Raw genomic sequence first — 24,194 nt, 5'->3', positions numbered from 1 at the left:
TTGTGACTTTTTGCATGTTCTCGACTGCCTCATGTCAGTGCCTCTCTCAGCTTCGCTAACAGAGAGCAACAGTAGCTAACGTTAGTCTAGAAACAGCATCCACTAACATGAACTAAGAACCGGCGACCGGCACAACACAGAAGTTGCTCGCAGTTATTCTCAGTGGATGAAGGTGTAATTATTTTATTTTAAGCTCTGTTCTCTGCTGAGATAGCAGCATTAAATTAAAGTCGTGGAACATTAACTATTAGTTGTTTTAAGAGGAAGGACTTCTCTAAATACAATAGTCACTGCAGCCCTGCCGTGTGAAGGCTGTTTGCACTTCTCGTGTTATCTCTTTATTCATTGTTGTACTTGATCAGCAGCTACTGTTCTGTGTTTACATATTGCACAATTTATAAACCACACAGTCTGGTTTGCTTGGTAGCACCAGGAGGTTCACGTTTTTACCTGGCAGCAGTAAATCATCTGCTCAGAAAGACATCTGAAGTGGAGCACAAAGAAATTGGTGACTAACCCTGTTGCTCCAGTTGAGTTTGCCAGTCTGCCAAGAAAGTCACTGGGTTCATTATCGTCACAAATTACTGACCTTGATACTGAAATGATTACTTAAAGTGATAGGGTGGTTGTAAAAGGTTCATTTGCTTCTTCACAGAGAAAGGAGGCTGTGTTCAGAGTATTCTTCCCAAATTTACATTTCCAGGTTGAAAAAAAAGTATGAAAATGTCTAAAGCAACATCTTAAACTACTCTTGCAGTGTAGTGAAACTTCAGTCATTTTCTAGTCCTGCAGGAGGTCACTGAAAGTTGATCATGTTTGTCAGAGAATCAAAGATATTAGTTCCATCTAAGGAGCTCCACACTCCAGGAATAACCACCCTCACTCATCATGTGTGGATAAAAGGTTGTTTTTTTTAACCTGTGGTGCCTCGCCTTTATGACTAAGCTTAGAATGCTTCCTTAGGAAAATAGTTTGCTTTGCATTGTAATGCACGACCCTTTCATCTCTCACTTTCATGTTATCAGGAACTTTTCAGCTCTTTGAGTCATCTCTGCTCGTGTTTCCTTTGGAGTGATTGGATGGGAATGAAACTCTCTAATCAGGCGCTGCCAAGCTAAAGTCAGAAAATGGAGATTTTCCTTCTCTTCCCATTTCCGTTTTTTTTTTTTGCGCCTTTTTTCCTCCCTCTCTCTTTGTTCCTGAAACAAATGAAGAGCAGACGATCCAGCTGCAGCATCAGAGGCAGTCTGGAGGGGCTACACCCTGCAGGGCGAATGGGGTCCAGACAGGGTTAAACAAAACAAACATGAGGTTGATACTTTGTGCTTTCTATAAAACGTCGACTTCTCTCAACTGTTGCATTTTGCTGCACCTTCCCATAATATCCTTTTTATAATTTACAGTTACTGTGACTGAGGCCTATTTACACAACACTGTACACTGATAACTTGAATGACGTGTTGGGAGCATTTATAATCTCAGAAATTGTATTTGGAATCCAAGAAACATTATAGCAACATGCAGATAAAACGAAATGTGTATTTAATTGTTAAGGCATCTAACCGACAACTTCAGCCTTTCTGTATTGTCACGTTTTAAAAGAAATAAACCTTTTCTTGTGAATTTCACAATACATTTCTGTGAAACTGCAGCTTCCTCTTCCCTGCTGAGAAACGTTTTGGTGAAAGCGAGGCGTGTCACAAGATGGCATGTGTGTTGCAAAAATATTGAAGGAAATGCGTGTGTGTGTTTGCATGCATGAGAAAAACAGACAAATGGCAATAAAAGGAAGTGAGGGCGTAGGGGAGAGCGTAGGGGAGAGACAGCTGAGCCAGAGCTCCCACATGGACTGTGGGATATGTCCTGGCTTGTTCCCATCCAGTCTGTCAATGATTAGCAGGAAGTGGACTCACAATTCTGACCGCTCTCACACATCAGCCCTCAGTCACATACACATTCAACACTGAAATCTTTACATTTCTGTAGCTTTTTGTTTAAATATCCTACAGTGTCAGAGTTTCAGTCTTTGTTGTACAGCACCTATCAGCCGAGCTCGTAGTGTACACACTCAAACAATGTGGCATTATTGTGCCACGTCTGGCAGCAGGGGCAATGCACTGCCTGAAGGCCTGCATAATGGACTCGTGAAACTAAAGAAAAAATGCAGAAAAAACTCAATCTTTGCAGCATGTTTGCACAAAAAACTTTCAAAAAGAAGTTGCATATGCATAGGAGGACCTCAGATCTGTTCCTACTTGTTGGTGATCTCACTTTAGGGAACAACCCTTCAGAGGAAGAGGAAGTATGGAAGAAGAGTCGTTGGTCCTCATTAAACCAACAGCTGTATGATTTACTGCACACTCACCTGCAGTATCTGTAGTTAAAGGATAAGTTCATTCAAAAATGAAAATGCTGTCATTGCCTACTCACCCCCATACTGATGGAACATGAAGCAAAGTTTCATAGTCCACAAAACTTTTCTGGAGCTTCACAGCAAAATGTAGTCCAAGCAGTCTCCTAAACATCTGAAGAAGCTGGGGACCCAATCCCAAAAAACCCAATCCAAGTCTATGAAGCCCCAAGACCTCAAATTGATTTGAAAGACATCCTTTACACCCTTGACACGCAGTCCAGCATGTGCACCGACGCTTGTAGCTTAGCGGCTACAGTGAAGATTTCAGCTTCAATCAGGGCTTTCAAACACTTGCATTACACCAGATGAGCTATATGGAGAATTGTATGGGTTTTTTTTGTTAATGTTTTAAAACAAGTCCCCATCTACTTCACATGTTTAGGAGAATGCTGCACTGTGTTTTGCTGTGAAGCTCCAGAAATGTTTTGTGGACTACTAAACTTCGGCATGGGGGTGAATAGATGATAGATTTTCATTTTTGGGTGGACTTTTCCTTTAAACAATTTCCGGGCTAAATATCAAAATGAATGTTTTCCCTGCTTAGATGGTATTACTGGCCCATGTTCCTTTATCAACAAAATCCTCAGAATAGGATCGCAAACCACAGATGTGTTAAAACTTTATGTTTGCTTATGTTGTCTTTATGTTCAATTTTCAGATTTATGTTGTGACAGAGCAGTGCTTATGGTATTTGAGTACACTCGTTTTGCAGATCTATAAAATGCCAACATTTAATCTTGCTTTTGGGTTGCCTGTGTTTTCTGCTTATTCATTCTGTTGACTTTATCTGATAAACAAGGTGGTTTTTGTACGTAGCTGCTCTGTGATCTGCCAAGCTGCTGTCATCATCACAACCAAGTTCTTTTATGTAATCTGAAACAAGTGTGGGCTTTTCCTGCTGTAGAGACAAGCTTACACTCTTTTATTGTCTGCCTCCGACTTGACCTGAAAGGAAACAAGAAAACAAACTTTATCTGAACAGCTTTACATCAATCTGGTAACTGTTCTAAGGAAAACCTTTTATTCTTTTTAAAGTTGTTCAAGGTTTTCTCTGTTGTTCTTCATTACAGCGTTCATTTGCCCAGGATGTCTTCGAAGGGTCACAGTTCCAATAACATCACCCACGCCCGACGAACGGTGCAGCAGCTGAGAATAGAGGCCAGCATTGAGAGGATAAAGGTACAGTGCAGCAATAAACCATGCATCTTCATCTTCTGTGGCACTAAAGACCATATATTGTTTGTTTTGTGTCATGTGCGTATCTTGCCACTAAATCTTGTGTCTTTGTCTTCCACTGTTTATGTAGGTATCCAAGGCCTCTGCGGACCTTATGAACTACTGCAGTGAACACGCCAGAAACGATCCTCTCCTTATGGGCATCCCCGCTTCAGACAATCCCTTCAAGGACAAAAAACCCTGCACTATATTGTAGTGGATGCCACTTAGCCTTTATGTGTTTTTTTCTTTTGCTTATTAATGTTGCTGTATTCTTTTTTGTTGGGAGGAATGAGGGGTGGACTGTGATCGTATCATTACCATGTGTTCACCTGTTCTGTTATCAAGTCAGCAATTCGACCGCCGTTTTCTCAAAATCAGCAATTCTTATGAAGCAAAGGAAGCCCCACTAGCCTGTACGATTCTCTGTTCAGTATGAGCTCTGACCACTAACAAGACTTTGGCTGCATGAGTTGGGATGGCATCAGGTACGTGATGTTGCTTAAATCGTAATCAATAACATATATTATTGTTAAAATATTATAGCAGCATTGGCACAGTGATGGATTTGGTCATTCCTGTGTAAACAGTCTCATCTCCACTGAGCTGTGACTGTTATTGTCTTTCTGGTTTCCCTTAAGTGGATTCACACAGCTGAAGTTTCCCTTCAGTCCTTTACAAGCCTCTTCGATTTAAGATGGATAATATTGGCTCTTATCATGTGGCCTCAGATTCATTCCCATCAGTATTTTACAGATTATGTGCAGTTTAGATCACTGAATTCAGTGTTTACTTTGAGCTTACACTCAAACGTTACCATGATGTATCTTTGATTGGGGAAGAAATTATTCTGCAACCTATCACAGCCGCAGCAGCTCCACGACAATCCACATGCCATTTAATCCATTGCTTTCCAGTCTGGTATTTGTAGTTGCGATTACCATGATACAGTGTTGTCTTTAGCTGAGTTAATGAACCATAATGTTGAGTTAAAGGAGACCAACTATGCTCTTTAGGTTTTTTCCTTTCCTTTAGTGTTTCATATATATATATATATATGTATATATATTCATATATATGTATATATGTTCATATATATATTCATATGTATATATATATTCATATATGCACCAACAGAATCTCCTCTCTCCCACAGAAAACAGTGCTCCTGAAACGCCTCGTCAGTAGTCTCGCCTTTAATTCTGTGACTTTGTGACATCACACTACGTCACCATGTCATACATTTACATAATTTATGTTGAGCGGCTAGTTTGGCACATGAGAATTGATTAAGCACAGCTGCTCTGTTGTTAGCTGTGCTGGCTTAGGCATGTGTGAGCTGACCAATCATATGAGACTGGTTACTCATGAGGCGGGGCTTAAAGAGACAGATGCTACAACAGAGCGTTTCAGACAGTGCTGCAGCACTGGACAGTATGAGCAAACTGATGTTTTTTGATCACTAAAACATGTAAACCTGTTTTAGTAGTAACCCAAAATAAAAATATGAACCTGAAAATGAGCATAATATGTCTCCTTTAAGTTCAATATATATAATCCGAGATGTCTTTTGCTCTGATTCAAGCCATTGGGATGATATGACCCCAGTGCTGTGATGCTTGTGGAAATTTTTTAGCTGTAGACGTGAACAACAGCGTTAATGAAGTGGAAATGAAAATGCTTTATCACGTCAATGTAGGGAAACACTGTGTAACGAAGACCGTGGGACCAAGCCAAACCAATGATAACTGGATTGTAAAACATCTTAAGTATGCGTCTGAATGTGACTACTTTTAGCCAATCCTTCTGAAAATGTAACTGTGGTACGCTATTTATAAGACGCTGACGGCACGCCAGCAAGTGTTACGCAACACTGTGAGCCACGCCTTTTTGCTCATCACAACAAGTGTCTTAGTTAAACGAATGTGCACACCGTTCGTTGTCTTAAAGTGTACGAGGCACAAGTGTTGTAGGTACGGGTGCATAAAAACCACTCTCCCGAGACTGCTCTCAAATCTTTCATGATTTTCAATTGAAACTAAACGTTTGTGTTGGTGGGGGTCTTCAATCTTCAGTCTGAAATGTCCTTCATGTTGTGATTCTCTGGGGGGAACTGTTAGGGGTGAAATTTAACAAAAAAACACAATAGATAGCATAAATTCAAACTTGCTTTCACTCTAAAGCCTTACTTATGTTTGCCTATCATGAAGAAAAAAAGTGTTTCTATCAAATGTTTTTATCTGTGGGATGAACGTGATTTGTAACAATATTGTGCCATCTGTTTTCTGTCTTCATGTCACTTGCAGAACATGTTAAAAAATGGTGTTTCACTGACCTGGTGCTCTCCGCTTTTCAGCAGTTTTTGGTATTTTTGTCTTCTCCAAAGGGTACATTCAGGTCTTCAAATCAGCAAGATCTGGTGTCATTATCCAATTGTATTTTTGTTATGATTGTCTCTAACAGTCAGTTCTTCTTTCTTGCAATAAATCATTCCTGTTTGCCTCTTAAGGAAAAGTTCAAATTACCACTGCCAAGTCATGATTTCTGTCCATTCAGCAACTCCGTAACGGCCTTATTGTACCATTGATAGATTAATTTAACTGTCAGAATCTGCATTTTGATAAATGTCTTTATTAATATACCAACCTTTGTATGAAGACTTACTAAGATTAATAAAGTGAAGCATTCCTGCAGTACAATACTGTACTAATATCTCAATAAAGATGTGTTGTGCTGCACAGTCAGAGGATTTGAACCTCTCCTGTCTTGACACCCCATCATCACATTCACAGGCTGCTTTTGCCCTTTTATTGTTTACATGGAGCCCGGCCAGAGAGGTCTGCCCATGGTGTATCTTGCGCCATTTCCTCTCATTAGTCATTTATTTATATCTCACTCGGGATAGGAGGACCCTCGGGCCTCTCACCATGGCTGTCAGAATCCCAGGAACACAAGAGGGCTAAATATAGAAATCCCCAAACCCTGATTTCCGCTCTTGGATAGCAGAGGAACTATTTTGGGAAGATGTCTGCTTAGCCTGAGAGTCTGTTTTTATTCTCAGTTGGTGGCCACTCGGGTCTCTCTGACCTTGTTTCTGGCCAGCTGGTGGATAAACAGCTTGTTGAGTTTTCTCCCACACACAATGGGAAGAGCAGACAGGAATAATACTCATTGTCACCTATTGTAACAAGTGCAAAAATACTGAATTGGATGTGACAGTTCTCATACTTGGGTAACATTCTCACCTATTATTTATTGTTAATAGATGCTGCTTTCCCCTTGTCTTTTTCTCACAGATTGTGGTGCTTTCCCTGAAAGATCACATGTCTGCAGGAAACACCGGGTGCATTAGCATTGTGCCCACTAAAGACACCTTCATTGAATACCAAAGACAGCAAACACGGTGAACTAAATCACAATGCATACTTTTTAGCTAACTTTTTTGAGCTATTCCTGTTATGCACCAGTATTCTCTGTAAGCATGAATGCCCCTGGAGGCCTGAAGCATGCCCCCTCATCAGAGCTCAGCCTCCGCAGTAATCCCAGTTTGTCATTGTGCAGCAATGTGAGAATCACAGGGAGGCATACAGCCAGCGGCTGGCAGGCCGGCTCACTGACCATGTGCCTCGCTGTGAAAATCTGTCCTGGCTGTTACAGTGTCAGTGTGTTGGAATGTGCTGATGTGGGGGAGAGGAAAGGGAGGGAGGGAGGAGTGGAGGGTGAGGGCTGATTAAACGGACTGCAGTGGCACCTCCGATCCTCTGGTAGCCTCAGACATTTGAGCCTGAGGCTCCCAGTGTCATATCTAATTTATATTATTCACCCATAAATAGTGCTATAAAGGTGCAAAGTACTCGTTAGTAGTCGTTTTTGAGGTACTTTACTTGAGTATTTCCTATTTATGCTACTTTATACTCCTCCTCCACATCACAAAGGGTTAATATTGTATATTTCACTTAACTTCATATATTATACGGCCATATGTACTAGTTTGATTTTGCATTTAACAACCCATAAAACATGATGTGTTACTACAAATCAAAGGCTCTGCATTCCTGCTGAGGTGCTGCTGATTATGCTGATAAGAAATTCTCCATGTGATATAAAGAATTATACATTTGTATTTTGTCCTGCAATAAATTCCACATATTACATGAAAACATTTTATGGTATGTTAGAATGAAATCTAAAATATCAACTTCTAGGACCTTCAGTGCTCCATGATTTAACAATCTGAAAGTTTTGCATAATGAACCCTTCAATTTTTATACTTTATGTACATTTAGCTAATGATTATGTACTTTTAGTTGCACACTTGTAGTACTGATACAATTACTTAAAGAATAAGTCCACCCAAAAAAGAAAATTCAGTCATTATCTTCTAACTCCCATGTTGATGGAAAGTCAGGTGAAGTTTCATAGTCCACAAAACATTTCTGGCGCTTTGACTTTGGTTTTCAACCTGAGGGTTGGGATCCCCAGAGGGGTCGTGACCTGATTTCTAGGGGACGCCAGGTGGTAATGGAGAAATATAAAAATAATAATGGGGAATAGTGACATTACTCTGCCTGTATTAATGATATAATTTGAGCTAAAATAGATTTAATTGAGTTTGTTTGTTTGAATCAAACTGGACGTGCTCATGAGTTCTGATTGGAAGCACACACATTCATTTTGCCACTTTCAGGATGTTGTGATTTAAAGTGCTAGAGTCAGGGTGTGGGTCCTGAGGATCAGTGACTTGACAAGGTTGAGAACTACTGACTCAGGAAGAGGATCTGGATATTTGCTCCTCAAATGCCCATAAATGAGCTTTTTGCAGCTATGAATCACAGCCTTCGAGGGAAATTCCACCCTAAAGTGGAATGCTGATTTTATTTCTACCATCATGTCCAGCTGAGTTAAGATTGTCGAGTTTTCTGAATATTAAAATTTTCCTTGGCTGTTGGTACATTTTCTGATTGCTGCATTCAAATCAACCTAATATAGGTGGAATACCCCAGTCAATACATTTATAACCTATAATTAATGGACCAACTGCAAAGCATGAACTCAGGTCAAGGTTCGATGCCTTGATCTGCAGCTGCGTAAGAGAATATTACAGTGTTTCTTCTGTTTTATGGTGGATTTCCCTTTATTTCACAATACCGTTATCTTAACCTGAAGTTTGCCTTTCCCCTCACACCAAGTTCAGTTTAGCTTTGACACAATGGGTGAGTGTTATACAATTCTATATACATTATACCACTAGTTATACAATGTGTCCCCCAGGTTTCACTACATGCAACAATTCAAAGGGTGCCGTGACTTATCAGGTCATCATTCTACTCTATATTAGAAACACCTAGATAATGCTGCACCTGAACTTTGACCCACAGTGTCAGTCAACCGGCAGGCACGAGTGACAGTATGCAAACCTCAACCTTTTTTAGACTGGTTTCACTGGAAGGCCAAAGTGGCATTATGACACTTACATCAGCCCTCCACTGCTCCGATCTTAAAATAACCTTTTCCCTTCGATCTCAACAATGCTACATTACATCAGTCAGCGTCACTCCCTGCAGTCACACGCCAGATAACCTTTCACACAGTGCCACCTGAAACCACCGGGGCTGGTAAGCTTTGTCCAACACTTCAGGTGCCAGTCTATACCTGTTTCAACATCATCTCGTAATGTATTAGTGCTTCTTTGAACTCTGGTGTATCGTTTTACATTACACCTAATAAACCTATTTAATACACTACAGCCATTATGGCAGGGAAATAGTTTAGATGCATTTAGTATGTATCGCAAGTTCAAAACTTCCCCCACTTTGCCTTGGCAGCTGGGTGATGAATCATGACTGAACTTTGATTTGTGGGTCAACTGTTCCTTTACTGTCTGCAGTGGCTTCTGGGTAATGTAGTGAGTAAGGGAAACCAAACTTTCCATTCACCCATCCATGTTTTATTCTTGCTTATCCTGTTCAGGGTTTTGAGTTTCTGGTTGACCTGCATGCGTGAGCATGAGGAAAACCACACAATGGAAAAACACACAATGTTCTGTGACTAGATTTACACAATACAACTGATGACAATCAAACAAACTACAAGGACAGGATGGCACTAAAAAGAAATGATGCTACACTGTACAAGCACTTTTACAACTGCTGTCATCTACCATATTTTATAGAGCATTTAATTAAGCTGTATTAAATAATGTAACATGACCCCTCACATGAAAACTGGGTTGTGCAACTCAAGGACGGCCTCTGCCTCCTCTCTTCTCGTGATCATGACTCTGCACTTTCAGCGGGGATTGCCCTCCTTGCATCAACCCAGTGACGACACCGACATTCAGCTCCAGCGAGATCACCTGCCTGTGGGAGTGTGGAAAAGGAGCGGGGGGTGGAGGGAGCAGTTCATAACGGCTTGCACAACAGATTGCATGCCAGTGCCTCATTTACAAAATTTTCCAAGTAGTTCCAGTCATGCGCTCTTCAGTACGTTGCACCACACACTCTGATCCCGTGGGCAGAAGCAGCTGAGAATAGTAAGAAAACACCGGATGAATCCTCACTTCTATTATGAATATTTTTAAGTGAAATACAGCTGTTGTGTGTCCACGTTCCCTATTTAGCTGTGCAACATGTGTGCAGCTGTCACATGCTCTGGGTTGTCACATGACTCTAGGAAGTCAGCTGGCGAAAAGGCAAACCAAACTGTCCAACAAATCACTGAGAATCGGTGAAAAGAGAACCCGCTTGGATGAATGAACATGGTCCTGCTGACTGAGGCAGAAGCCTGTGCAGAGAGAGCGCTGAGGATTATTGTTCTCTTCAGCTCAGAGATGGCACTGAGGCCACAGAGGCCAACATGACCCCTGTGATCTGCACGTGACTCCTCTTTACAACTGCAACTGCTAAAGGTCACAAATCAGCTCGGCTTTGCTAAAATTTCCAGAAATGAAACAAGAAAAACACATGCAGTTCTGGCTCCAAAAAAATACTTTTTATTGACAGCAATACATATGTATTCAGATTTTGCAAATAGTTAAGGTAAAAAATGAAACATAAATACACTTAAATATCATTAGAAATAACTTAAATTGTAACAAATGAATTATTTTACTTGTGGCAAAAAACCAGCTGGCATAGGAAACACTAAATACACAGAATGTCTTCACTGGATGTGTAGCCCTTCCCTTTTTAAATTATGACAATAGTAACGTCAACATTAACAATTTAAATCAAATAAGTGAAATTGCAAAAGGTCCAGTGTTTCAACAAGTGCTTTGTTTCTGCAGAGAGAGGCCGAGGCCTTGGTCCACTCAACAGCTCTGTTTTCTGGTTTCTCCCCACTTCTTGTCACAGAGGCTCTACCACACATACATGATACAATCCTTCTGTACAGTGTCCGGCTTCACATGAAAAAGCACACACACATGCTTTTTTTTTTCTTTTTTGGAGTTTCCAGCTCATGACGATACAAGTTCCTCGCCATCTCATCTTGGTTGACGAGGCCGACGGCTCCAAACAGTCCCGTCCGAAGTGGAAATCCATCTTCTCTTTTAAATACATCCCACGTAGACAGCGGGGTTGGTTTTTTTTTCCTCCAATTTTTTCTTCCCCCGTCAGCAGTGCTTTGGAATTTGATCTCTGGATGGTAATGTGTCCATCAGGGTACACACCACGCTTCCTGTGCAGATAACAGTCCTTTCACAGGTGTTCGTGGCTAACAGTTCATCGTTCAGGCAGGTTGATGATGGGTACCCACTGGTCCATGCAGCGGCTCTCTCTGCAGAATCGGTTCACTTTGGTCAGAGCAGGGTCCTTCCATGATGTTGAATGTGGACACTGAAAATATCAACAAAAAGAGTATAGGTCATCTCAACACTTTGCACTGAGTTACAAATAATCCCTGTGTGCCTACAAATACTAGGTAATTCCCTCTTCTGAAATTCCTGAGAAGTCATATGAGGGAGGAGTCATGCACATGTTTACTAAATTCAAGAACAAGTACTGGCAAGTTCTTCCTTGCGCAAGAGTTTCGCTCTCATGCACGCGTCTTAACATCCTATTTACAATCACAACAATATGATTATTTAGCTATAAAACATGCAGATTGGTAAAGAGAAGATACTTACTGTGACCAGGACACAGTGGAGGTCCATAGGTTCACCCCCGCTCTGTTTTCCACCTCCTCCTCCACCCAGTATCTCTGCCAGGCGCCGGGTGTTGTTGACTCTCAGGATGTTGATGTCATTCTCGCAGCAGAAAGCCTGAATGAGGGTAAAGTGGATCTGCAGGGCCACGTCCTTTACGTCTTCGTCGTCGGTGGCGAGGATGCACAAGACGACATTATCAGGGTCTCTGAGGAGGGGAGGAAAAGAAAATAGATGCTTAGTCACTTTAGGTTTAATCACAGAACAGTGTACGTGCTGCTAGAGATGAATCAAGCCAACATGTTCATGTGTGTCAGAGGATGTGTGTGGGAGAGATCAGCTGTGAGCAGCTCAGTAACTTAGCTGATATAACCTTGTACTTACACATTGAGGGACTTGGCAGCCTCGTAGACTCCCACTGTAATGCAGCCCTGTGGTAACGCAGAGGTGAGGACTTCTTCCAAAGCTTTCGCCACTGAATCCATTCTGCAGCACAGAGACAAACCATGTCAGGTTAAAACGTCGTTACAGCAGGACCACAAAAACTTTCCACCGTCCCCTTTTTCTGGCTAACGTTAGCCGGACTGCTAGCTAACCGGCCGGCGTCGTCTCAAGCGCCACTGACAGATGTGCACAAGTTGCTGTCGCCGTCTACAAAGCAGACTGCTCGCATTTTTTTTGCGTATGAAAAAGTTTCTGACAGCTGTGGGAAAAGAAACGGCATATTTAAGACTGTCGTGACAAGTTTTTGTTCACTTTTTATTCACCTTTAACGAGCGTGCAGCGTCGTGTCAGCTAGTTAGTAGAAGACTATCGCGACTCCACCGAAGAACAGTTAGCCGACTGTTTATACTAAATACTGTATTTTAATATCTTTATCTGCCGTAAAAAATCATGTAAGCTAGTATTTTAATATCTTTATCATCTGCTGAAAGTTAGTAGTCAGAGTAGAAATAGCTTTAAAATGACCTTAATCGTGCATTAATCTCTTTAATGCCTGTCACTAATGACGCTGCACACAAAACAACTGTATGCGGGCGATAATCAGCGCAGTTAGCATGTTGACAACCGTGCATAAATAATGAAATTAGCCACAATCCATATGAATTACCTTTCTTGAGAATAATCCCCATTTAGTTCCTCAAATGTCATCTTGTACATATAATCCAAATCCACCTCAGAGCAATGAGAATAGCGGTGTAGTTAGTAGTTATCCTGGTATCTTCTCGACTGGACGCACTTTATCTCTTGGGTTCACTGCGCTGCAACTGAGAGATAAATCTGGCAACTTCACATTAAAACAGCCTGGGACAATGAAGTCAGACGGCCGTGCATCATTGGTCGTATGCTAATGTTTCGGGTGTGCTCTGGAGAGGGATTGGATGGACACACAGCAAGAGGCGTGTCTGCCCTCAACAGGGTTACTAGCATAACTACAGCTGCCTGCTGGCCTCTAACGTCTGGACTGAAATACAAATCTACTCATTAGCTGGCTGCAGCTTCCCTCTGACCGGGTTACAACAACCAGTGCACAGCTGTGACATCCATCCCGCTTCCCTCCATCTAATATGTCCACACCTTGCACAAAAACACAACTAATGTAGCTTCTGACAACTGGAAGAACAACCTGGAAAGAAGCAGGGAGCCATGTTTGCATTACATCAGTCGAAGTGAACTACTGTCTGTTTAAACAGAGCGTTAAATAAAGCGATGAATGATTGAATAACCTGTTGCAGTCACTCACCCTCGCTGCCGGACAGGACGCGACAGAGTCCGGATCGCTGCATGGCAACGGGACGCTCCTGGGAGGGGATACTGCCCTCTGATTGGCCCGCTGGGGGAGCGTGCGAAAACCCATCGAAACCGCGCGCACATCCAAAGGACTGGCGCGAGAAAGAGAGGACATGGTGCCAAACAAACAAACAAACAAACAAACAAACAAACAAACAAACAGACAAACCTGAATCATTGCTGCTTTAAAACTGGGTCAGTGTCACTAATTTTTCTATCCTTTATCAATGCTGTTTTAATTTTACAGTTGAATACTGAAGTGAAGTTAATATAACTCTTCTTCCTGTTCTGAATGTGTCCAGAGCTGCTCCAGCCTCAATAATGAATATGAATAAGATAACTTAACATAACCTACAATAGGAATAATATTAATAATCCCACACAGGGAAATGTAAGTTTCCAGCAGCAGCAGCACCAGTAAGGCAAGAACAGATTCATCGCCAAAAATGCATCACATACTAAATAATAGTACATTATCATGTGGCCTATACAAGCATGAAACATCTAAAGGTATGAAAGTCACATCTAAAGGTATGAAAGTCAAGCCTAAAGGAAAAATGCTTTGTTAAAACCATTTTAGATAACATCCAGGGTCACATTGTGCACCTATTTAACAACGTGCAAAACAATTTACCAAAAAAATCCAGTCAAAATTGGTCATGATTTCTTTCCTGTAAGTTTGTACTGACCAGTTTCAACAAATAATATCAATGTTCAACTTTAAAGAGCATTTCACTGTACAAAAACACACATTTACAACTTTAGTCAATGATTTGGGTGAAACTGATCATATTTTTTGGCATCTTTAAAGGAGACAATGTTTGCTGGTTGTCCCTTTAATGTCCTCCAGGTGCTCTGCTCGAACCCTTGGTGATTTATACAAATGTTATAATGTATAATAATTATAATATGTAATGCTACATACAGCAACATAAATAGTAACTATAAAGTAATCGAGACAAAAATAGTCTCTAAAATAAGCACAAGAGTTGCAATCAAAATTGTAAACATAAAAATGTAACATCAGGGAATTAAACTGGAGAGAGGGTAAAGTGTCTTGTGACTAGAGATAGTAATGTTAGCAGCTTAAAGTACACATTATTTATATCAATAAGACTAGTTTCAGACAGAGGCCTACATGTTTAACGACTGAATCAGTGTAATGTGATTTTTCCAGATCTAGACCTAAAGTACAAGGTCGTGTAAACATTGTTTCTTCAGTAACTCATGAATGAATCAAAATTCTCTTCAGGGAGTTTTCTTCTTGCTATTTCCTGATTACTGAGATTCAGCTTTCATGATATTCTTGATTGAAATTATCTGCTTGCACACATAAATACATGAGTACGCAGTCATGCAGATATAAATAAATGAGGTCACACAAGGGCAAGAGAGATGAACAGCACTGTACAGGGACCGGACATAATAATAACACCAGACAGTATATTGATGAAAGGATTCAAGGAATCTATTGTCATATGCTCTGTGCCACCAGTGCATTTCCATACACTTATTAACACTATGGAAGGGTGGCTGTGGCTCAAGAGGCAGAGCCATCTTGACAAATGAATATTTGGTATTTTTACTTGAAAAGAGGCTGAAATGAACAATGGACTATCAAAATAGTTGCAGATCAAACCATTAATAGATTCATTGTTTTAACTCTGGGATAAATGGACTCATAGAAGCCAGCTCATATCACTGTCGTACAAAGAAATGCCACAGGGAAGTTTGGATGTTATGGGATGTTATGCTGCCCCTTGGTGGCTGCAGTCAAAACTAGAAGAAAAGGCATCGCTGTGTGCTCACAGTATATCAGTAATGCATTGTACAGAGCATTAAACATGACAGAAGAAGTTCTCTCCTTGTGCTTCTTCTCCGTGTGTTTGCTGTTTAGGCCCTTTTACAACCTGCCTGATGGTATTAGGCTGGATGACTCCACGTAATCCTTCAGTTTAACAAAACTCACTGTTACAGAGGCTTAACAGATTTTAAGTACATATTAACAATAAAAACTGCTCTGGTTTTGCAGCGAACTCAAAAAGTGTGTTAAAATGTAAATGTAACAGAATGCTTTAACTAGCTAATCTAAAACTGTACAAAGACAATATATTTAATGTTTTAACTCATCGACTGATCAATGATTTTTGTAAATATATGCGTATTTTAAATTTGAAGCCAGTAACGTGATACCAACAAGTTTGGGCAGGAGCAACAAAAGACTGGGGAAGTTGTTGAATGCATAAAAAACCCACCTGTTTGGATCATTCTACAGGTAACCAGGGTTCATTGGTAACAGGTGATAGTATCATGACTGGGTATGAAAGGAGCGTCCTCGAAAGGCCCAGTCATTCACCATCAAGGATGGGGCGAAGTTCATTTAATCATCTACAATCCTTGTTCTGAAAAGATTCAGAGTATCCAGAGAAATCTATGCACGTAACGTTAAATATCTTGTCTTTGTACTGTGTTCAATTGAATATCGGCCATAGAAGATTAACAAATGATTGTTTTCTGTTTTTGTTTACGTTTTTCACAGCGACACAACTTTTTGGATGATCAATATTTTGGCCTACCTCACAGTACCAGATGATGAAACTGAAAAAAAAACTTACCCAGCTGTTCCAGGACTTTCCAGTAGGAGGCAGCAGGAGCACACCTCACACACATGAACCACATGACCTCTCTCCTCCCACGTTTCCCTTCTCATGGCAACCTCAACATCTATTGCTGATCATTAACTCCTCACATGCTGCTTTACCACATGTAAACTCAAGTCCAGTCTCTGAACAACAATCAGCATAAAACATTTTGTTCATCATGTTGTTTAGCTATTTAGTCAGGAACTAACTAACAGATAAAATACAGCAGTTACAACTTGTTACAGCAGCAGCAGCAGAGACAGAAGCAGACTGGACTGGAAAAAGAGATTGATAGATAAGTGTCAGAAAAAATAGAATAAAACTAAAATAAGTTAATATTTACCCAACAATTGCAAAGTGTTTCTTCACTCATAATTGCCACACTAAAACATATTGAAATATATCAAAATATAATTGCACAGAAATGGTTTGCAGAAGAAACATTTGCCAAAGATAAATGCACAGTGCAAATTGATTGCTTGAATCCTTTATTTATTCAGGGAATGTTAATTAAGAGCGAGCTCTCTTTTCCAATGACGCCCTGATTACAAAACACATGAATAAACATACACAATATGATAATAATTCACAATTACAATCAGACTGCAGAACATTGAACAATAGGCATTTGAAACTATCTAAAGAAATAAGACGATATAGTTCGAGAACACACTGTAAGTCATTTCACTTCTGAGGGACATAGACCTCCTTTCATTGGGAATGTTTGAAATCAAGGTCTCTTGTGAACGAGTGTGCAATTTACGAGTTCTGAATGAGATTAAACTGATAAGATAGACAGGTAAAACATGCAGCAAGGCCTTGTAGATAAAAATCCTGCAGTGCTGTTCCCTCCTTAAAGATAATGATGGCCATCCAACTTTGTCATAAAGAACACAGTGATGCGCTCTAAACCCATCACCTGTAATAAAACGGAGTGCAGAGTGATACACTGCATCAAAGGGCTTCAATGTTGAGAGAGCAGCATGCATGTAAATCACATCCCCATAACCTAGAGCAGGTAAAAAAGTGGCCTGAACAAGTTGTTTTCTACAATTTAAAGTAAAACAAGCTCTGTTACGATAAAAGAATGATAATTTACACTTTAGTTTTTTAGTTAGTTTGGAGATATGAATTTTAAAAGACAGCTTATCATCTATCCAGATGCCCAGATATTTGTAGTTGGAAACCAATTTCAATAGGAGTCCCATTCAATGTAGATAAACTACAGTCTATAAGCAAGGAAGGTGACAATCTTGTGAATAACATGTATTTTGTCTTTTTGGGATAAAGGAATAATTTAAGGTCAGTCAGAGCATGCTCTATAACAAAAAAGTCAGACTGTAGGTTTTTAACCCTCTGGGGTCCAGGGTATAATTGGCCGTTTTTGACTTCTTTTGATTTTACTTTTATATTTCACCTTAAAAACTGTTTACCTTGCCTTGATGGGTGTTTTCAGCACAACCTCACATGTGTGACTTTACAGTTAGTTTTTCATTTTGACATACTGTGTTAACACACTGGACCTAAAATCACACAAAAATCATAAAATCTGAGTAAGAAAAAGTTAGATTTTTTAATGTGAAAACCACAAACATGTTTAACGAACCGTTTTTATCACTTAGAATGTAAATATAAATTGTAAACTTCAAAAACTTATGTACAAATTTAGCAAACAACAAAGTTATATACAACTATTTACATTAAAATGCAGGCAATGCCTCAGGTGTTGTTACAACTATTTACAAAACAACCGGGTGTCACAATAAGATGTCATACAATTTGTGCCACTCCAAAAAACAGTTCCTGTCCCCCACAAGACAGAGAGGCTCATCAGAGGCCTGACACTTCCAGGGCGTGTCCCTCCTCCTGTTGTCCACCTGGAGGCAGTGTTTGCACTTCGGTCTGCCTTTGGTGGCTTTTTGGCCCACATCTGTGGCTGTGATGGTGGGCACAGGAACATGATCAGCTCTCCTGCTCTGGGGAACACCTGCCTTATCAATGCCACAAAGCTGACACACCAGCTCCATCGTAAAGTCTTTGTGTGCCATGGGCTGCACCTGTTTGACACTGCTCATCTCACGGTGCGAGATGAAGGCATTTGTCGTAGCATTACGTTCTTGTACCACCAAGCATTTTTTCTGTGGGTGGAGTAGTACTGGATGAGCTGGTCTGACAGGTCAACCCCCGCCATGCTTTTGTTGTAGGCTGTGATTGGTGTGGGACAGGGAATGTCTCTCACAGCCCAGCGTCCATCTCCATCCTTCAACTTCTCTGTGCTGTCTCACCTGAAAATGCAGGATGGATGGTGGAGCACACAGACACCTCCCGTGTGTCCATCCACTTCAGAAAAACAAGTGGGCCCTCTCTGATCCATTTTTTGGTGAGAGCATTTGCCCTCCCCTTGGGGCACCCCTTTCTGTTCTCCCTGTAGCTGCCACATGCTCCAAACTTCATGCTGGCCAGGTCCATGAACAGTTTGGGACTGTTATAAATATTGTCCATGTAGATTTGGTACCCAGTGCCGAGACAGAATGGCTGAATGAGGTTCATGACCACATCATAGGACAGCCCATGCACACTTGCAGTTTCATTCTTGCCAGTATATATATGCTAAACCTGATGTTGTAGCCACTGTTTGTCTCAGCCAACACAAAAAGTTTCATCCCCCATTTAGATGGCTTGTGTCATGCCATTTTTTGCCTTTGTGTGCAATTTACACGTTCTGAATGAGATTAAACTGATAAGATAGACAGGTAAAACACGCAGCAAGGCCTTGTAGATAAAAATCCTGCAGTGCTTGTTCCCTCCTTACAGATAATGATGGCCATCCAACTTTGTCATAAAGAACACAGTGATGTGCTCTAAACCCATCACCTGTAATAAAACGGAGTGCCACTGCTTGCTTAGATGGCTTGTCCTTCATGTACTGTGTCATGCCAATTTTTGCCTTTGTGTGGAATTTACAAGTTCTGAATGAGATTAAACTGATAAGAGATTTGTCGCCACCATCCTTTCATCCACTACCAGCTCCCTCCTCGGGTGGTAATAAGCCTGGCAGGCACTGAGGATGTCCTGTAAGGGAAATTCTCCTTGTTGAAGTAGAGAGTTGCTAATTCTCTGAAGAACTTCAGAATCAGTATCATGAGTCAGATCTCTTTAATACATGCTGCATGGAGAGTAGACCCAAAGTGTTCTCTCCAGTCTTCCAAATGTTTCTGACTTAAATACAAACAGAGTGGGGGGCTACAACTTCCCACAACAATGACCCCTTGATGTTTGGTTGGTTGTATCTTTCCCAGGACAGTGAGCCTTTGATGCTTCATTAGAATGTACATGTCATACACCATCTATCTTCCTGTAACACCTCAGGCAGAGGCAATTGTCTCTCATCTGACTTTATGACAATTACACCCAAAAGGATTCTCCCCTTTTGCTCTCACATCCTGATATGGTCTTTACAGGTCATTGCTTACTGACTGGATAACTATTTAATTTCTCACATTCCTCCATTTTGACACAAAGTGTCAACACAACCTTTCTGAGAATTACAATCAAAATTCAAATAAAACAAAACTACTAACAGCAACCAGCAACAACAACAAAAAAAATCACTTAATTTGACCTAAAAAATTATGACTCTTCGTTACCGTACATAGAAAATACAACAACAGCATTAAAGCAAATCAATTAGTTCATCAGCATTGAAACCCAAAAAATCATTTTGTTCGTTTTTTAAAAAAAATTATTATTATTATTATTCCTTGATCAGCTGCGCTATTGTGGTTGTTCTGACATCAGTTTGACTGGTGATTGCAAGTGAATCAGCAGTGGTGTGATAGGTATGAATATATGAGGACGTTTGGAGTCCAGTTGTTGCAAGCTTCTGAATTTGCAGGAACAGCTCTCATCTTGCTGTTAGGCTGAAGACCAGGATTGATCTACAACTAATAATAATAATAATAATAATAATAATAATAGTAATAATAAATTTTATTTATAATGCACTTTACATTTAAGCAATCTCAAAGTGCTACAGTACAAGCGTAATTAAAAGGGGACACAGGTTAATAAAAGTTAAAAAAGACAGTGAAAAGTGTGCTAAATTTAGCAGAAAGCTTTCTTGAATAAATATGTCTTTAGGTTTCGTTTAAAAACATCAGTGGTCTGTGGAGCCCTCAGGTGGTCTGGGAGGGCGTTCCACAGCCTTGGAGCTGCAGAGCAAAAAGCCCGGTGCCCATAGTGCGGAGCTTGGTTCTGTGGGTTTTGAGGGTGTTTGTATTTGCAGATCGGAGGGTGCGTGTAGGGGGGTGGGGGGTTAGGTACGGTGGCCCTGAAGTGCAAAACACAACGGCAAATCAAAAAACACAACAACAAATCAGAAAACACAACGGCAAATCAAAAAACACAACAACAAATCAGAAAACACAACAACAAATCAGAAAACACAACGGCAAAACAGAAAACACAACAACAAATCAGAAAACACAACGGCTAAAGATACATTCAATGGAATATAAGACCCATGAATGTCTCGCAATCAATCAAATAACAATAAATGATAATAACCAAACAACGATGAGAGTTCATTTCGGGAGAATAATCAACAGTCCTGCAGTGTTGTGCACAGAGAACAATCTACTGCTCACCGTCAGCAAAACCAAGGAGCTGATTGAGGCAAAGACACACACCCCTGTCTACTGTACATCAGCGGAGCTCAGGTGTAGCAGGTTATAGGTTCCTTGGAATTACCATCACTGAGAACCTATGTAGGTCATCACACATCACCACCCTGGTTTAAAAAGCACAGAAAAGGCTCTACTTCCTCGGGAAACTTAGGAAGGCTAAATTCTGGAGCAACATTCTGGTCAAGTTTTACAGATTTATGTAAACATCACAAACTGGCATGGTTCGTTCCCAGGACAGGAAGGCCTGACATTGGGTCATTAAAACCACCCAAAACATCACTGGTACCCATCTTCAAGTTTCTGTGGCAAACGCCTCGCTATTGACAGTCACAAGTAGGCAAGTGCTCTGGTTTTAAATAGGCAGCAGAAAATGTTTTCCTGGTTTTAACATCTGTCCCAGTTGAATTTGTAATTGAATAGCCCTGGCATAGACGGAAGATATTTATTTTTATTATGTAGAACTTCATTAACATATTTGAGTGTGATACCACAGCCAGTTAAGTATTCCTGTCCGTATTGTCTCCATCTGTGATGATCACAAACTTCCCTCCTCCATTTTTGAAGCACAGAAAGATACATTTTCAAACATTGCTCAGAAGGTGATTTTTCCAGCAACTGCTAAAAATGAATTCTTGTTTGTTTGCACCCGTTTGTGCTTCCCTGTCAGGGCCCAGACATTGCATGGCCCTGGATCTTAGTCAGTGGCCCAGCTGACACCTCTGCCTTCGTCGCCAGCATCCAGGCTGTCACCTTTAGCTCCTTTAGCCCCTCCCCCTCATCTATACTTTTTTTCATGTCACGCTTGCTTTGTTTCCTGTCTTCATTGATAAACATCTTCACATGCTGCCTTTGTGTTTCCCACGGCTAGTCTGCCCCACATCGATGGGTTTCACCAATCAATCATCAGATTCCCTGGCTAGTGTATTTAGTCAGTGTGTTCTCCTTTCTCCGTGCCACTTCGTCTAAGTACCTTGAGTGTCTAGTGTTCTGGCCTTTTCATAGTGTATTTTCCCAGATTTGTGTAGTTTCCCTAAACTTTGCCTGGTTTCATTGGACAGCTTGGACCTCTGCCTGCCTCATCTTAACCGTAAGCCTTTTGTATTGAGAATTCTTGCATTAAAATGATTGAACTGCACCAACTGCGTCTCTGTGATCTGCATCTAGGTCCTACCACTTGTTTTCCTGGTCTCTGTAGGGATGCAGCTAACAGTTATTTTCATTGCGATTAATCTGTTCTAGATCAATCAATTAATCCATGAAATCCCCCCCAAAAATTGATAATTGGGAATACTAATGACAATTTCCCCAAGCCCAAATTTAAGTCTTAAATTTAATCCCAATCAATGTATGAATTGTAAAAAGTCAAGTTTAGTCATTCCTTTGTATTACTGCTAGTAGACAGCAAGTAGACAGCAAGAAATAACTGTGCAAAAAAGTATTTGTTAAAGGTCAGGAGGACTTTGTTGGAAAGTGACCAATAAGGGGATATTATGGAAATACGGGTGTTTAACCATGAAAAAAGGAAGGTAATGGCGCCAACGGTAACTGGTATATACAGGTAAAGGTGATAAATGACATAATGGTGTCCAAAGTTAGAAGGAACTTGAAAGGAGATAAGGTTGAGCATAAATGTGATTGATGTCTTTTCATAAGTTTAGTTGATTCTTGGAACCCTACTTTTGTTGCACATTCTTCTTGACAATCATCATTTAACTCTGGGGATTGTTTGAGAGCATTTATTTTTAAGAAAACGTGGATGGAAATCTGAACTCATCCGGCCCAAATAAAGATGTTCTTTTCCACAGTACCACAATGTGTCAATCTATTTGAAAATCTATGATCAAACACAGTAGTGGGTAGACTACTGGGCAAAAGAAAATACGTTCTAAAAGGTTTTAAAGGAGTACTATGTAGTTTTGGGGAAGACATTTTTTAATCAGAAGAGAAAGATCTTCAGTGACTGATTTTTGATTGCGAGGTTGTGTGGAAAACTCTGTTTGGCCTCAGAATTAGCATTAGCTCATTAGCTTATTAATTTGAGGATTCTACATTTCGCTTGTAGGAAAGATGAGTCTTGAGTCAAATAACTTGTAATGAATATAAAATTTAACAGACGTCAATGGGTTAAAGCAAATTAAATACCTATGGTTCAAGAGTCTCTAATTCAAGCAGACACACTTATTCTGGTCATATATAGGCTGACCTAATCCACACATTCAGGAAGTTATGGAAAGACTCCTTCATGCAGCAGATAGTGATAACTCAACAGGTTCAATGTAACTGGTACAGCCCTGTCAATCACTGGCTGCACAGCATGTTCCTATGTTTTGTTTGAAGATAACATGTTCTGCCACATCAACATAGGCGTCAGTGTGTCTCTCGTCATTGTCAAAGCTATAGGAAGACTGGAATGTTGATCCAGGTCAGAGATCTATGTGTGCACATACACCATAAAAGCTTACAGAAGTCACTGATGCCTGAGTTTCAGTAATCACTATTATCTGTTCAGCTCTGAGAGAATTTAGACATTTATCAGAAGTTAATTTGGAATTAAAACACATATCACCTTCACTGTAACAAATCTCTTGCTTAACTGTGTCTGGTACGTATTTTGTGTTGCATTGAGTAGTGATATTGTGTCTGCAACTTACAATAACAAGTGACTTTAAGTTGACATGAATATTTTAATTCTCTATATATTCTGTACACATTTGCTGTCTCTTCTTCAAAATGTGCAAAAAAAATTTGCTCTTTCTCAGTTGCAATTTAGAGGCAATTAATAAGAGCATTTAAACATTATTCTAAACATTATTTTGCACCTATGTTAAGCCCGTTTAAAATGAAGGACTTAATTTTGGTCCAAAGTGTTTTGGTCTTAACCAACTAATTGATGCACAAAATGCTGAACAATCTGCATTAGGTTCAGCAACCTTGCATCTGAATTGTTAAACTGTTTAGCATTTCAGAAATGGTGGACACATGTTGAGGAAGCCGGTAGGCTTTTTAATCTAATTGGTGTCCTCCATACATGATGCAGTAGAAAGGTCACTGGAACGTGTAAGTTTATTTCTATTGAACCATTCAGACACAAGGAAATGTAAAGTGCTTTACAGGGCCATGGTAAATACAATAATAATAAGACATTAAGAAAATGTGAAATTGGAAATTTTGTCAGTCACTGAAAAACAACCTTTTCAGTGATCTTTGAAAATGTAACTTTTATATGGGCATGTATTTGTTAATTACTCAGGCATCCAGATTAGATCATTTTAAAAGAGGCTCAATAACTGCAGCCATCAGGGCCC

The 24,194-nt window shown here is 40.2% G+C and overlaps 2 protein-coding genes across 5 annotated transcripts in view; one reads left to right on the top strand and one right to left on the bottom strand.

Moving 5' to 3' along the window:
• The window catches only part of gng12a (guanine nucleotide binding protein (G protein), gamma 12a), a 31,782-nt gene extending 25,410 nt beyond the window's left edge, over positions 1-6,372 (top strand). For both annotated transcript variants that reach the window (XM_084369992.1, XM_084369991.1), the window contains exons 2-3: positions 3,484-3,592; positions 3,720-6,372. In XM_084369992.1, coding sequence (XP_084226118.1) covers positions 3,500-3,592; positions 3,720-3,845 — 219 coding nt within the window. In that variant the 5' untranslated portion in view covers positions 3,484-3,499 and the 3' untranslated portion in view covers positions 3,846-6,372. The remainder of the gene's footprint in view (positions 1-3,483; positions 3,593-3,719) is intronic.
• A 4,224-nt stretch (positions 6,373-10,596) lies between these two features.
• gadd45aa (growth arrest and DNA-damage-inducible, alpha, a) overlaps positions 10,597-24,194 on the bottom strand; it is a 33,690-nt gene continuing 20,092 nt past the window's right edge. Inside the window, exons 1-5 of one of the 3 annotated variants that reach the window (XM_084368101.1) lie at positions 13,516-13,549; positions 12,883-13,039; positions 12,156-12,257; positions 11,754-11,979; positions 10,597-11,463 (exon numbers count right to left, since the gene is read on the bottom strand). In XM_084368101.1, the coding sequence (XP_084224227.1) occupies positions 11,350-11,463; positions 11,754-11,979; positions 12,156-12,257; positions 12,883-12,932 (492 nt within the window). In that variant the 5' untranslated portion in view covers positions 12,933-13,039; positions 13,516-13,549 and the 3' untranslated portion in view covers positions 10,597-11,349. Of the gene's footprint in view, positions 11,464-11,753; positions 11,980-12,155; positions 12,258-12,882; positions 13,406-13,515; positions 13,655-24,194 lie in introns of those variants that run through there. The other 2 variants (XM_084368099.1, XM_084368100.1) reach the window with 2 other exon arrangements.

This window comes from Pagrus pagrus (assembly GCF_965226575.1).
Source record: "Pagrus pagrus genome assembly, chromosome: 12".
NCBI lineage: Eukaryota > Metazoa > Chordata > Actinopteri > Spariformes > Sparidae > Pagrus > Pagrus pagrus.
The sequence above is the reverse complement of the archived record's forward strand: the minus strand, read 5'-3'. Positions and strand labels throughout refer to the sequence as shown.